Source organism: Cebus imitator, unplaced genomic scaffold (assembly GCF_001604975.1).
Source record: "Cebus imitator isolate Cc_AM_T3 unplaced genomic scaffold, Cebus_imitator-1.0 Scaffold99, whole genome shotgun sequence".
Classification (NCBI taxonomy): Eukaryota; Metazoa; Chordata; class Mammalia; order Primates; family Cebidae; genus Cebus; species Cebus imitator.
In genome coordinates this window covers 2,082,977-2,096,808 of record NW_016107414.1, presented here as the reverse complement: position 1 = coordinate 2,096,808, position 13,832 = coordinate 2,082,977, and the positions used below count along the sequence as shown (strand labels likewise).

The following is a 13,832-nucleotide window of genomic DNA, read 5'->3' as shown; positions in this document are numbered from 1 at the left end:
ATGGTCTCGATCTCTTGACCTTGTGATCCACCCGCCTCGGCCTCCCAAAGTGCTGGGATTACAGGCTTGAGCCACCGCGCCCGGCCTGCATTTTTCTTTTTTTTTGAGACGAAGTCTTCCTCTGTCGCCCAGGCTGGAGTGTAATGGTGTGATCTTGGCTCACTGCAACCTCTGCCTCCTAAGTTCATGTGATTATCCTGCCTCAGCCTCCAGAATAGCTGGGATTACAGGCACACACCATTGTACCTGGCTTATTTTTTGTATTTTAGTAGAGACAGGGTTTCACCATGTTGGCCAGGCTGGTCTTGAACTCCCGGCATCAGGTAATCCTCCCGCCTTGGCCTCCTAAAGTGCTAGGATTGCAGGTGTGAGCCACTATGCTCAGCCTCTTTCTACATTCAAAACACTGCCTTTGAAGGCTACTGGGGTACTGGGAAAGTCTGGGAGAGGTTACCAGGAGGTGGGTGGAAATCTGCTTGCTGCATTTTTCTTTCTTCTTTTCTTTTTTCTCTCTTCTAAGTCATATGTAGAGGAATCTTGGATAAAATTTCAACTCACCTCTCTTGGAAGGAAGCTGTTTGGGTTGCCTGGGCAGGTTTTGTGTGAAAACCAGCAAGAACTCAGATGATGAGAAGCAGCTTCTGTATGAGTCTGATTTCTCCTGCCTGGCCTGGGTGACCACAGTGGGTCCCATGATGTTTACACTGATGGTACAGTCAACAATCAGCATTTACCTCTGTTTACAGTCTTCTCATTGTGTTTTACTGGGCTCTTAGTTTTTGTTTCTTTCCTCCCTCCCTTCCCTCCTTCCTACCTCCCTTCCTTCTGTATTTAGTTTTTGCTTCCCCTTCCTTCCTTCCTTCCTTCCTTCCTTCTTTCCTTCCTACCCCCCCCCCCATATACTTTGCTCCTTTCCTTAAGGCAAATTAGAATGTGATGTGCAAACAAATCTGTCTGGCACTTAAGGAAGATCTCAAACCGCACTCCCTTTCTTCCCCTACCCCAAGAATTCACTGCCCCTGGTTCAAGTTCAGCTTAACCCAGAAATCTGTGATGTGACATGAGGGATGAGAATTCCCAGAACTGTTAGTAGTGCTGGTCTTGGGTAAAAAACATCCCTTACCAGTAAGACATAGGCTACATTTAAAATAATTTCTGAGGGAAGGAGTGCTACGTACCTCTTGTCATATACATATGTAAAGATAATTGAAAACCCTAGGGTACACCCTTTTCAAATGGAGAGTTTATCGTTTCCAAGGGGAGGAGGGCAGGGGAGGAGTAACCGAGACCTTTCCTGTCTGTCTTCCAATCGCGATAGCTCGTTTTGGCTGTGAATTTCCCCCCTCCCCCTCTCCTCCCCTCCCCTCCCCCTCCCGTTAATTAAATAAACGCTGGAAGCATGTGTTTACCGCACACGACTCGGCCCTTGGGGAACTCTTTTTCTGCGACGCTCCTACTCTTAAAATCCTCAACCCACAGAGGACTGAAGAGCTAACATCATGAGTTTCCAGTTCCTACGGGTGAGAAAAGAGGTGTCTGGGTGGAGGGCAGAGGCGACTCCTGCGGCTGGCAGCAAGGAGAGGCTGCGGGAGGACTCTGCAAAGGGCGAGGGGTGGCGCTGGGTGGGACGGGCGCCTGGGGCGTGCAGGGTGGCTCCTGGGCGCTGCCCGGGCTGCCTGTCGCCCAGTTCTGGCGCAGGAGGACGAGTTCGCGCAGCGTCTGGCGACATTGGCCTGCTCCACGCCTGGCGGCGACCAAGATCTGAGAGTTAATGCCTCCAGGCTCAGCCTGCCTGGAAGTGTATGGTGACCCCTGGCGCGGAGCGGAGAAGGCCTCCGGGGACCCGAGGCTCCTGCCTTAGTCCTCGGGCCTGCGCTAGGAGCGGTTAGGGTGCGCACGGATGGCCTCGGGGATGTTAGTGGAGAGGTGACAGGAGTCTACCATCCCGCGGTCAAGCGCTCAAGGCCTCCGGCGGGCCGGGGTTTCCCGGGGCAACGCAGGTGAGATTCTGGCTTGTCTCTAACGGGTCCCCTAGAACCGCTAAGAAGTTGGCCTTAAACCCTAGGCACCTTTGCGGCTTTCAGATAGTTGGGCGACTAAAAATTCACTTTTGTTTGCTGTAGAATGGGACAGGTGGCTGTCAGGTTAGAGACTGTGCCCACGAATTCTCCATTGGGCGAGCGCTGTGCCAGTGAGCTCAGGGGCTGACGTGGTCACGAGCCCTCCTCAGAAGCCTGGGAACCTGTGAGCCCCTCGGCTTCGCGCCTCACTTTGTCTGTTTGAAAAAAAAGCTTCTAAAGGAAGAGCACGCGGCCTGATGCGAGCGCAAAGAAGCGAGCTTGGTAAACCGCGCCTGGTCGGACTGATACCAGAGGCGTCTCTGCTGCGGCCGTTTTGCGCACTATTAAAAAATCTGTTGTTAACGACGATCATTTTTGTAATTACTTCGGAGTGGCTGTGACTTGATGCCTGTGGTGCCCCAGGGCGTGCCCCTGACTGGACTTAGTTCTGGGGGCCCTTTGACGGAATGTCGGTCCAGTGGGTGCCAGTGCCGCGAAGGGAGCGTGGCGGGCGCGAATACCCCCTCCTGCTGGATTTGCTGCAGGCTCCGGCCTTTCCACCCTGCTTTATCCTGGCGTGCCTGCAGTGTACTGAGGTCCCTACCAGCACTCACGTTGTCCCGAGGGGCGGGACAAACGCCCGGCGCGTGGCGCGGAGTCTGCGAAGGCGCTCCGGGGCCTCCGCCTTCTGTTCCGGCGCCTCTACCTTCTGCTCGGGCGCCCCCTCCCTGGGGTGGGAAGAGGAGTCGCAGATCTGCCCGAATCCAGCTCTACCCGCCTGGCCGCCTTTTTCGATCTGGGGTGGGGGCAGGGGCGGCGGATGACTCAGGCCTGGGGCCCGGAGCCCTGTTTTCCAAAGCCTGCCCGCGTCTCTTTGGAAGCGGGGCGCTGTCGGGGCGCTCCTGTCTTTGCAGACGCCTGGCCGCCTCTTTCCGTGGTTTCTTAAGGGCGTGGGTCCAGGGTTTCCAGAGTATGTGAGTTTAGACTGCCTAGGGGGCGGTAGAGGGGAGACCCCGACAATCCTCCACCCCCCTCTCCAGGCAGCTGCGAGGCCTCCAGGGTTCCCGAGGGGTCCCCTTACGCCAACGCCCGCTGTCTTGAGCGCGGCCACGCAGTCCGCGTCTTCACGTGGACAAGGGGCGGGGACGTTGGATCGAGGCTGTGTTGGATGCTGGAGTCATCGGTTCCCTGCTCTCAGCTGAGCAGAAAAATTGAAAAGAAGGGTTGAGGCTTCCGCCACCCTGACAAGGGCTTGCGCGTGGCTGGGTGACGGCCCTGAGGCCGAGAGTCTGTGTATTCGGGAAGGGTCTTCCGTGCCAAGACTGAGGATTTGCTCTAGCCGCCTTCCGTACAGAGGGCGCGGAGGTTGCGCTCCTATTCTGGCGCTTACCCATTGGAGAGCGGGCAGCGCCGGGGTCAGGGAAGCTTCTTGGGAATGAATGGCCTTTGCCAAGAGGTTCCGGATCCTCTGGGTCCTTTGGGGCCAGGGAATGGCGCTGCGGGAGCCCTCGATGCCCATCTGCTCCCTTCGCCTCCTGCGTAGACGCTCGCTGACGGGGAGGCATCTCAGTTCCTTCGAGCCGCTTTGGCGAGTGTTGCTGCAGGAAGGGAGAGCCAGGGCCTGGGATGAAGGATGAGCTCCTTCTTGCCCATTCCGGGCCCCAGCGTGCTAGGGGTAAAGTTGCCAGCACAGACGAGACAACTTGTTCAAGCTTCACCTCAGACTGGGTCAGAGAATAAAACTGAGGGCTAGAAGGCCCAGAATGCCGGAGAGCCCAACGGCATCCCTCAGGGAGTCCCAGGCGCCCAAAGGAGGCGCCGCAGCCATCTTCTGGCGAGCCTAGGACCCCATCTTCTTGGATCCGGCCCGCGGGCCTGGGTTGGAGTTTTGGTTCTGGCAGGTGTCTCCCTCTCCCGCCGCTAATATCAGGAGGGCCGCTTCTGCGGTGACTATTTTACACCAGACGCCTGTTTTGGGACCGAAGTGTCAGGATCCTGTGTGTATTATATGCACTGTTCTCCTTAGTGCAAAGCCCCGCAGACATGCGTGGCCGAAAAGTTTCAGCGGTTTCAACTTCCAGATTTTGTTCTCGCATCTGGTCGGAAAATCACCTCAGATTTGGCTGCTATTTAAGGCCGGGGGAAAGTTTCCCTTGGAGGACGCCTATTATTATTATTTGATTTTAGGCCCACCTGGATCTAAATAAATGTTAAAGTTTAAACGAACCCGAGAAGGAACAGCGAGGCAGTGGATTGCCACCATTCTGTGGACGGGTGAGTGAGCCCACTCCAGGTGCGGGCACCGTACTCATACGCATTGATGATTGCAAAATCGTATTCAGTATCAAATCGAAATAGTTTCCTCCTCTAACACCCTCGGAATGTTTAAATCCAGCCCAGGGAGCTGGATTTTGGGTGTCCCAACAAAATACGTCCTCGAGAATTAGCGATGTTTTCCCTTACCATGGAAGTGAATTGCTGCATAATAACTGGGCCAAAGAACTTCGTTAGTTTAAATTTTAAAAATTAATATTGCACTTTGCTTTCAAGTTTGGGTGGCAAGAAATGAAGGGGACAGAAGCAGCGTTTGTGTGGAAGGAAGTTTCGTTTTCTGCCTCCACCTGTGGAATCTGGGTGTCTACCTCTCCAGTCGAGGGTTCTCTGCGCGCTCTCTCCCCACTTCCTGCACCTCCTCACCCCCACCTTACCCGTGGCGCTAGGGTTTTATTCCTGCCGGGCGGTTCTTTCCCAGGGTAAGTAGAGGCTTCTGAGTGACCCGCATGCCGGAGGCAGCTGCCAAGCAGGTGCTCCGCGGGGCAGGGCAGGGCAGGGCCGCTGGGCTGGTCCAGGGCGCTCAGTCTACCACCCCCCCCCCCCGCCTGGCCTCAACCAGCCTCGGGAGATGCCGCTTCGGGCGACAGCGACAAGACGCCGCTGTCTGCGACTCCTGGGCTGGTAGAACCCTCTGCTGCCTCTGAGGCCCTTGGGGCAGACTCCCGAGGAGTCCCTTCCTTCTTCCTCCCGGCCGGGAGCAGGACCGTACTGTGCCAAAGGAGGGAACCGGGAGACTCGTGGCGGGTTGGGGCCCCGGCTGCATGATCCCAGCTCAAGCCTTACGTCTCAGCGCGGTAGGTGGGATAGCATGTGTTTTTAGGAGACGGATCTCGGTTGTTGAGGCGCGCCCCAAATGGGCAGTTTCTTAAGTCCTGGTGACTGTCTTGGAAGACGGGGTTCAAGACAGTTTAGGCAAAAGAGGGGTGGGTTTCAGTATTTGGATCCCCTCCCCCAGCTCTGCCAATATCCGGTGTGCGTACGGTGGAGGTGACTGAAGGAGGGCGCGTGGGGGCACCCAGGTCTCGCAGGTCTTTGGCTGTCATCGAGGCACCGCCCACTGACTCTGCTCCTCGCCCCTCGCCGCGTGGGGCTCGGCGCCGCGCCAGGTTCGGGGTGCGGGGCGGAGCTAGGCTGGGACTGGCTGGGGGCCGCTCCGCCCGGCGCTTGGGCCTCCGCGCCAGCCCCCGGGGAGGAGTTATGATAATTTCCTACTCATTAAGGCGCTCCGGTCCCCCGGCTATCGCCGGGACACACGATTCGGGCGCGGCTTTCCCGGTCCACGGCAGCGGTCTCTACACCCGCGGCGCCAGCAGCATCTACGCTGGCAGAGCCGCCGATGTGCGTCCAGTGACCAGGACAGCAAGACCCGCGCGCGGCGGGGGCGGCGGCAGACGCCCGGCCACCGTGACCCCGATTTTGGATTTACCGTTCGGGGGCTGGGGGGAGCCTGGATTTAACTGGCGACTGTTTTGGGGGACGTCGGACGCCATGTTGTGGAAAATAACCGATAATGTCAAGTACGAAGAGGACTGCGAGGTGAGCTGGGGCTCAGGGGTGCAGCCCTGCCCCGCCGAGGACAGTCGGTGAGGCTGGGGGCCGCTGGACCGAGGCCGGGAACGAGGGCACAGGATCCCTGGCCTCTCGGTGGGACGGGATCCACTTCTCTGGACCCCTTCTTAGTCCATTTCTGTGGGGCCCCTGTCCTGTGTAGGGCCTTTTCCTAAGTGGCCTCCCCTCGGGGACGAGGCCTGGAAAGAGAATGGGAGATCCTACCCACACAGCTTACCTATACAGCTTACCTGGCGCTTTCCTAAGCAGCAAACAGCCCTGCTTCCCGTTTTCTCGGAAAAGCGCCCTGTCTGCAACCCTCAGACGTGGCTTTTACGCACGAAGTCTCTGTCCAAAGGGGTCAGATGAGGCTACCTGCCAGCGACACCTTGGCGGACACTCCTCCAAGGCCGGCTTGTCACTTGCCCCGCTAACTCCTCGGGGAAGCACGAAAACAACCGAAGTTTGGCTTTCAAAAGAAGTGGGGGCTGGGGAATTTGTGGAGGGGGGGGCCCAAGGCCAGCTGCGGCCGTAAGCGCTCGCGAGTGCTCCAGCCTGTCGGACAGGTTGAGCTAGAGTTTCGGAGAGTGGGAGGGAGGGAGGCGGCGAGCGGGAAGAGGAAGAAGACGCAGGCGGCGCGAGGCGAGCTCCGGGGCATTGGGAGCGTGGAGCCCGGGCCACGGACTCGCGGGAGCTCACGGCGCCTACGGGGCCTGAAGGGGCTGCCCCAGCCCGCAGGCCCGGGCGCTTCCACCAGGAGGCGACAGCGCCATGTTCCTGCAGGTTCCCGGCTCCCCGAGACCCCTGGGCAGATGGGGATGCATCCTTTAGAAACTAAGTGGGGCCGCCCAGGGGCGAGGGGACGTGCGCGGGCAAGGCTGCCCAATTTCCAGGGTCCTTCATGCCCCCTCTGCGCCCCGATGTGCGAGAACACTGCCCGTGGCCATGCAGGGTGCTCCCACTTCTTACTCCCCTCGGCTGGGCCCTGCCAGCAGGGAGGGCCGCCCTGCGCGCGCGCTCCCTCTCCACTCCCCAGGGCGGCGCGGGGTGGCGGGCCCTGCCTGCGAGCGCCGGCAGCCGGGAGGTCTTTGTCCGGAGGGCGTGGAAGGGAGGGTCCCTGGGGCGGGGAAGGTGCGCACTTCCCGCGCGGCGCGCTCTATCCGCGCCGGCCGCGCTACCTCCTCCGGTAGCTCCTGCGCCATGGGCGGGCTCCGGGAGAGCGCTCTGCCTCAGGCGTCCAGCTCCTGCGACCCGCGCTCCGTCCCTGACCTTTTCTGTCCCGAGACCCAGGGTTCGGGCTTGGCGCCTCCGAGCGCCTCGGGCCTCCGAGCAGCGCTCAGACCTTTGCCGCCCGGCTTTGAGAACTCGTTTCCCCAGGTCTTTCATCACCTCTTCTCCCTCTGCGCACCCTGCTTACAACGAAATCCTCGGGGCACATTGCCCCCGGGTACCTTCTGACCCTGGGCAACTTCCGCGGGGTAGGGTGGGGTTGGTCCCCTGGGGCGCACCGCGCAGCCGAGCGACGCCGGCCAGTTCGCAGTAGCGGGGTTTCGGACTAACGAGGTCTCCTGTTTCATTTTCATTTTTGTTTTTTAAAAACTTACATATTTTTTTCCAGGATCGCCACGACGGGAGCAGCAATGGGAACCCGCGAATACCCCACCTCTCCTCTGCCGGACAGCACCTCTACAGTCCCGCGCCGCCCCTCTCCCACACTGGAGTCGCCGAATACCAGCCGCCACCCTACTTTCCCCCTCCCTACCAGCAGCTGGCCTACTCGCAGTCGGCCGACCCCTACTCGCACCTGGGGGAAGCGTACGCCGCCGCCATCAACCCCCTGCACCAGCCGGCGCCCACCGGCAGCCAGCAGCAGGCCTGGCCCGGCCGCCAGAGCCAGGAGGGAGCGGGGCTGCCCTCGCACCACGGGCGCCCGGCCGGCCTGCTGCCCCACCTCTCTGGGCTGGAGGCGGGTGCGGTGAGCGCCCGCAGGGATGCCTACCGCCGCTCCGACCTGCTGCTGCCCCATGCGCACGCCTTGGATGCCGCGGGCCTGGCTGAAAACCTGGGGCTCCACGACATGGCCCACCAGATGGACGAGGTGCAGGTGAGCGCCGCCGTCTCCTGCCCGGACCAGTTCTCCCTACGGCCATCTGCCCCCACCCCGCACCCCTCTAGGCTCCTCCGAACTTAAAGGGGAATTTTGTCCTTTCTCCTCCAGAACGTTGACGACCAGCACCTGCTGTTGCACGATCAGTCAGTCATTCGAAAAGGTAAGTGGCTAGGTGGCATCGTCTTCCTCTGGTCACACGGTCTGGGCTTGAGAAATTGACTGGCAAGTTTGGGGGTATTTGGCCAACGTGGGACATTTGTGGTAGAAGGGACTGGAGGGGATTCATGGGTTAGATTTTAGGAGTAAGAAGAGGGGATTTCCCTCCGGACTCTTAGGTTTCTCTTAATTTCCGGATTTGTTAGTGCCTAGTTTTTTTCTTGGCAAAATATTACTTCTTGAATTCCAGTGTGTATTTCACAGTGTGAGAGAAAGTCTTCCAGAGCGAGTGAACACTGATTTAATTTGAAATGCTACAACAACAACAAAAAAAATCACAGTCACACCTTGGTTGAGTGGTTGGTTCTGTAACAATTTTAATTGTTAAGTTGTGATTTTACTTTTGATTTCAAATACGTGTATGGAAAACATCCTTAATTCTGACCTGCAAGAAAAGTTCTGAAGCAATTTGGCTTACCAAATAAATAGCTCTAAAAGGAACAGAGCTTAGAGTGAGTGATCTGTCAGAGGGAGCGTTTTCAGATGGGGGAGAAGGGGATTTGGAAAATTGGATTACTTGGTGAGTGAGTGGTTTATGAAATTAAGTTACTTACTGATAGGATTACCATTGTGACTGTTTTGGGAAATGGACTGGTCCTAAATTGAAGGTAGTTATAGTCTGTTACTTGAACTGCTTAAATAGATTAGAGGGAAAAAAATTTTAAAGAAAAACTTAGAAAAGACTAAAAATTTTTAGTAAACTTAAACGTGTTTGTATGATCAAATTTACTGTGATCAGTTGCATTGAAAAGTTTTGGCAAAGAATCTGTGTGAGTCCTATGATTTGGTTGTTCTCGAGTGGGGAAAAATCTCACCGTTTATTTAGCATTGAAGTAGTCTTCTGAAAACAAATCTTCTAATTTAAATAGATTTCAGCAGGGGCTAGGGGAAAAAAAGAAAAAAGAAAAACCCTCCAAGCTTGGGATCTTAACTAATTAACTTCCCAAGCTGTTAAGTTGTGAATGTCAGATTAGATTTGTCTCTGAAGTAGGGGGCTTTTTTAGAAAGACATTTTTAAAAGCCATGGCTGGGCATGGTGACTCACACCTGTAATACCAACACTTTGGGAGGCCAAGGTGGGCAGATCACTTGAGGTCAGGAGTTTGAGACCAGCCTGGCCAACATGTTGAAACCTGGTCTCTACTAAAAATACAAAAATTAGCTGGGCATAATGGTGGGTGCCTGTAATCCTAGCTGCTTGGGAGGCTGTGGCAGGAGACTCACTTCAGCCCGCAGGCAGATGCTGCAGTGAGCTGAGATCTCACCACTGCACTCCAACCTGGGTGCCAGAGTGAGACTCTATTTCAAACAAAACAAAAAAAATCTGCCTGCAGTTGATCAGGGTGTGCAACGATGCTTGTCTAAAGATCACTTTCAGCTTTGCTTAGTGGTTTTGAAAAGGTCTCTCTTGCTCAGAGACAGCTCTTGTAACTGCCAGCTCTGACCTTCATTCACAGGTCCCATTTCCATGACCAAGAACCCTCTGAACCTCCCCTGTCAGAAGGAGCTAGTGGGGGCCGTAATGAACCCCACTGAGGTCTTCTGCTCAGTCCCTGGAAGATTGTCTCTCCTCAGCTCTACTTCTAAATACAAAGTGACAGTGGCTGAAGTGCAGAGGCGATTGTCCCCGCCTGAATGCTTAAATGCCTCATTACTGGGAGGTGTTCTCAGAAGGTACTTGGGGAACAATTCCGGGCATGGTGGTTGGGTAGTTGAAGGTGACATGTATCAGAGGTCCAGGAGGTATTTTTAACATTTATGTGACTTTATGCCTAACACTGAATTCTAATCGGCTTAGAGTTTTTAGTACATTTCTTCTCTTTTAGGAAGTGCCAAATGGAGGAGGAAGTGCTAAAACAGCGCTCACAAAATCTCATTTGGTTAGAATTTGATCCCCACATATGAAGTGATAGCATCTGTATTGAGGGAAGATGGGGAGCACCGTGGGTTTGTTCCCCAGGGAGTTTTTGTGAGGGTGCTGCAGTTTCACAAGTGAAAATGTATCTGCCCCCGTACAATTTGAAATGTTTTGTGATACAAAGTTTGTTGCTAGGAAAGATTGATTTTGTATCTTATGGGGATTAATTAAAGAGTACTCTGCTATCACTTTTCATTAAGGTTCACTGTGATGTAGACAGTCTGGTAGATTTCAGCTTTGACAGCAGCACTTTAGGAGTTTAGAATTAATTTTTAAAGTGTGTTTTTTTTTTTTTGAGAGTAGCCAGAGTCAATTTTTCTTTTTCTTAGAGCCAAATCGAAAAATGGGGGCCGGTCCTTGCGGGAGAAGTTGGACAAGATTGGGTTGAATCTTCCGGCCGGGAGACGGAAAGCCGCTCATGTGACTCTCCTGACATCCTTAGTAGAAGGTCAGTGGGGTTTTGTTTTGGGTTTGTGATGTTTTAAATTTGTGCCTGTGTCTTTAATAACTCTTGTAGAAAAGCTGGAAAACAACTCTTAAAACTTGGTTGTGAATAGAGATGAAAGCAATTGGAATTGTCTTCTAAGTTTATTGCAATGAATCACGGTAATCTTATTGAAAAAGTTAACATTTAAATATCTGGCTGCTCAGGTAGGCTCTTCTGTATTCCCCAGAGAATCAATGTTGGAGAGAAACTGGTTGGTTTTCCTAACCTAAGAAACCACACCCTAGGGGTGTTAGCATGTCCTGTTAATGAACCCGTTTTTGAAAGATAACAGCTGATCATTTGGTACGCTTTGAGTAAAAACTGGTTACTTATTGGTGAGCAGAAGGACTGCTTCTGGTTTTTGTGGCTGTGGTTATTTTGTAGCTGGGAATCGCGATCAGTGAAGAGAACCTCTTGTATACAATACGACTGGCCAGATTCACAATTCTTTTCTTTCCTCCCATCCAGAGAAAAAAGTAATGGAACTCCTGGCCCATACACAAGCTCCTCTCGCCAATCCTGAGATAGTAGGACATGGCATTTCAGTTTCTTGAATGGGGGGCCCTTTTACTCCAGCCTGGACGGTAGCCAAGAATGCAATAAATACAACCTTTAAAAAGAGCTGAAGGGAAAGTAAAATAAATTTTTAAAAACAAAACAAAGCACGTTGTTACTGCTCCCAGGAAGAGTTGGGCGCTGAGAAAGGCTTAGGGCGCTCACTATGGGCAGGCGAGGCCAAGGAGAAGCGGGCTTCCCGGAGCAGTACCCTCTTTTGAAGACTTAATTTCCTTGCTCTGATGGCGTGATTGCCGTGCTCAAAGAGACTTGGCAGAGTCCCTGCTCTACCTTTTACGAGTGCCTTTGGAGGTCAGGGCAGGAGAAAGGAGCTGCCTGTCTGAGAACAGCTGGCCTGCCTGGAGAATCGCGGTTCTGCTGGGGTTTCTTGGTAGCCAGGCAGGGTGATTGAATAAGAAAGTGTGTTCCAGAATAATAGCTCTCCAAGGCTGCTTCAGTCAACCCGGGGGGCCCCTCTACCATCTGGGTTTTTGTAAAGCTCGCCAGTGCTGCACCCTGGAGCCGGGGAAGGGCACCTCCAGGATGGGAGAAAACTCCCTTGGTGTCTCCCTCTGCTCTTCACTGACTCGGACAGGGGAAGGGTGCTCCAAGTTGGTAGTTAGGAAACACACCCCTTCTGTCGTTTTTAAAAGAAACATTCTGGAGATCCTGCCCCCTTCTCTTAAGAGGGCACTATTAGAAAGAAAGGAAGGAGAAAGTAAGGTGTCAGACAGTTGTCTCTGTTTTGTAGAGAAGTGACCAGTTTGCTTTGGTCAAACATGTTTATAGCCCTTACATTTTCCTGCTTCCCTCAAACGATACTACTTAATATGAAGAGAAAACGTGGGTATGTTTGATTATCTGCTGAGCCGTTGACTGGTCAACATTTTTCAAGTTTACTCATCTCTGTATCCATGGGGCATTGGCTGGAGGACCCACGGCAAAACCTGAGGCTGTTCAAAATGTCACATTTGCATATAATCTACATACATCCTTTGCTGTAGTTTAAATCATCTCTGCATCACTTACTTCTAATGCCTAATACTGTGTAAATGCTATGTAAATAGTTGCTATATTGTATACCTCAGGGAATAATCACAAAAGTCTGTATATGTTCAGTACAGACACTACCATTCATTTTTCCCCCCTGAATATTTTCAATCTGGGGATGAATACAGATTTGGAACCCACAGATACAGAGGGCTGACGACTGTGCAGTTAAATGTTTCAGGGTCTAACCCAGGAATAAGTGTAAAGAATAGAAAAAAAGCTTCAGGGTCTTTGTTGCTCAAATTGTGTGCCCTCCACCCTCTATTCTAGGGGTAGAGGACCTACTGAGAATCCCTAGAAAGTTCTACCTACCAGCTGAGTTGTCTGCCCTGTATATGGTTTCATTCTTGCATGCAATGTGACTGCTAGACAGTGAACGCCAGAAAGAGAGGTAAAGGGGGCCGTGTGCAGTGGCTCATGCCTCTAATTGCTAGTGCGAGCCATCTCTTGAGACCAGGAGTTCAAGACTGGCCTGGCCAATGTGGCAAAACCCTGTATCTACTAAAAACACAAGAAGTAGCTGGGCATGGTGGTGCATGCCTGTCATCCCAGGTATTCCGGAGGCTGAGGCAGGAGAATTGCTTGAATCCTGGTGGTGGCGGTTGCAGTGAGGTCCGGTCACTGCACTCCAGCCTGGGTGACAGAGCGAGACTTAAAAAAAAAAAAAAAAAAAAAAAAAAAATAGGAGACAGGAAAAGGCCAGTTTGGCCTCATTGATCACAGCCATCCTAAAACCTGTTGCTGATTATTCTAGGGGAAGCTGTTCATTTGGCTAGGGACTTTGCCTACGTCTGTGAAGCCGAATTTCCTAGTAAACCAGTGGCAGAATATTTAACCAGGCCTCATCTGGGAGGACGAAATGAGATGGCAACTAGGAAGAATATGCTACTGGCAGCCCAGTAAGTATCTGAACTTGAATTTAATGATGACTCAATGCTCCAGACCTTGAGATTCAGAGGATTCCCCCTCCACAGTCCCGATGGCTCAACAAAGAAATAGTCTTGAAATAAATTGGGGCGTAGCAAAAGAAAATGGCAAGGAAGCTTCTTTTACAAAGTCAAATCCATTAACTTTTTGTATGATTTAGAAGAGTGCATGACTCAGCCATGAGGACTTTGGAATTGCTTAGTTCTTCAGCTCAAAATAGTTGAGCTGCCCTTTCATTATTGTGTTTGCATATCTTTCAAAATGTGTTGAAAACCCGATTTGTTTTGTCACTTGTCACATCCCGTAAAGAGAGATTGTGTGCCTTCTACCTCCTGATAGCAAGACTTTTGTTTTTAAAATGTAAAGATTAGGGTGAATTTGTAGATGTGAGCAAATTAACTGTCTCAAAAAGGACTTAATGCAGCTGTGGATTTTCTCATAGAAACCAACAGTAAGTTGATTTTAAAATCGTGGTAAATGGAGCAGAACTAGTCAAGCCAGGAAATGGGGTAGAAGAGAGCGCAATGGACCAGGCTGTGTCAAGAGGGAGAGTTTCAGGGGGTTGCTTCATTCTCTGGGTTCCTCAAGGAATTTGTTTATTGGAACCAGCTTGTACCAAGGTAAACT

General features: G+C 52.9%; 1 protein-coding gene across 2 annotated transcripts; it reads left to right on the top strand.

Moving 5' to 3' along the window:
- The first annotated feature begins 5,614 nt into the window (after positions 1 to 5,614).
- TFAP2C (transcription factor AP-2 gamma) lies at positions 5,615 to 13,801 on the top strand. Of its 2 annotated transcripts, none has more exons than XM_017536575.2 (6): positions 5,615 to 5,930; positions 7,561 to 8,046; positions 8,161 to 8,212; positions 9,726 to 9,942; positions 10,516 to 10,634; positions 13,033 to 13,799. In XM_017536575.2, exons 1-6 carry the CDS (start codon positions 5,883 to 5,885, stop codon positions 13,179 to 13,181), a joined length of 1,071 nt encoding a protein of 356 aa, XP_017392064.1. In that variant the 5' UTR covers positions 5,615 to 5,882; the 3' UTR covers positions 13,182 to 13,799. The 2 variants fall into 2 exon arrangements, with proteins under 2 accessions (XP_017392064.1, XP_037597285.1); XM_037741357.1 differs by lacking the exon at positions 5,615 to 5,930 and adding an exon at positions 6,557 to 6,725 and having other exon boundaries at positions 13,033 to 13,801.
- The last annotated feature ends 31 nt before the right edge of the window (positions 13,802 to 13,832 follow it).

Bases quoted from the DNA above. Each gene is read 5' to 3' on its own strand.
- TFAP2C (XM_017536575.2), top strand. From the start codon at position 5,883: ATGTTGTGGAAAATAACCGATAATGTCAAGTACGAAGAGGACTGCGAG. The intron at 5,931-7,560 runs GTGAGCTGGGGC...ATTTTTTTCCAG, and splicing joins AGTACGAAGAGGACTGCGAG to GATCGCCACGACGGGAGCAG. The intron at 8,213-9,725 runs GTAAGTGGCTAG...CTTCATTCACAG, and splicing joins TCAGTCAGTCATTCGAAAAG to GTCCCATTTCCATGACCAAG.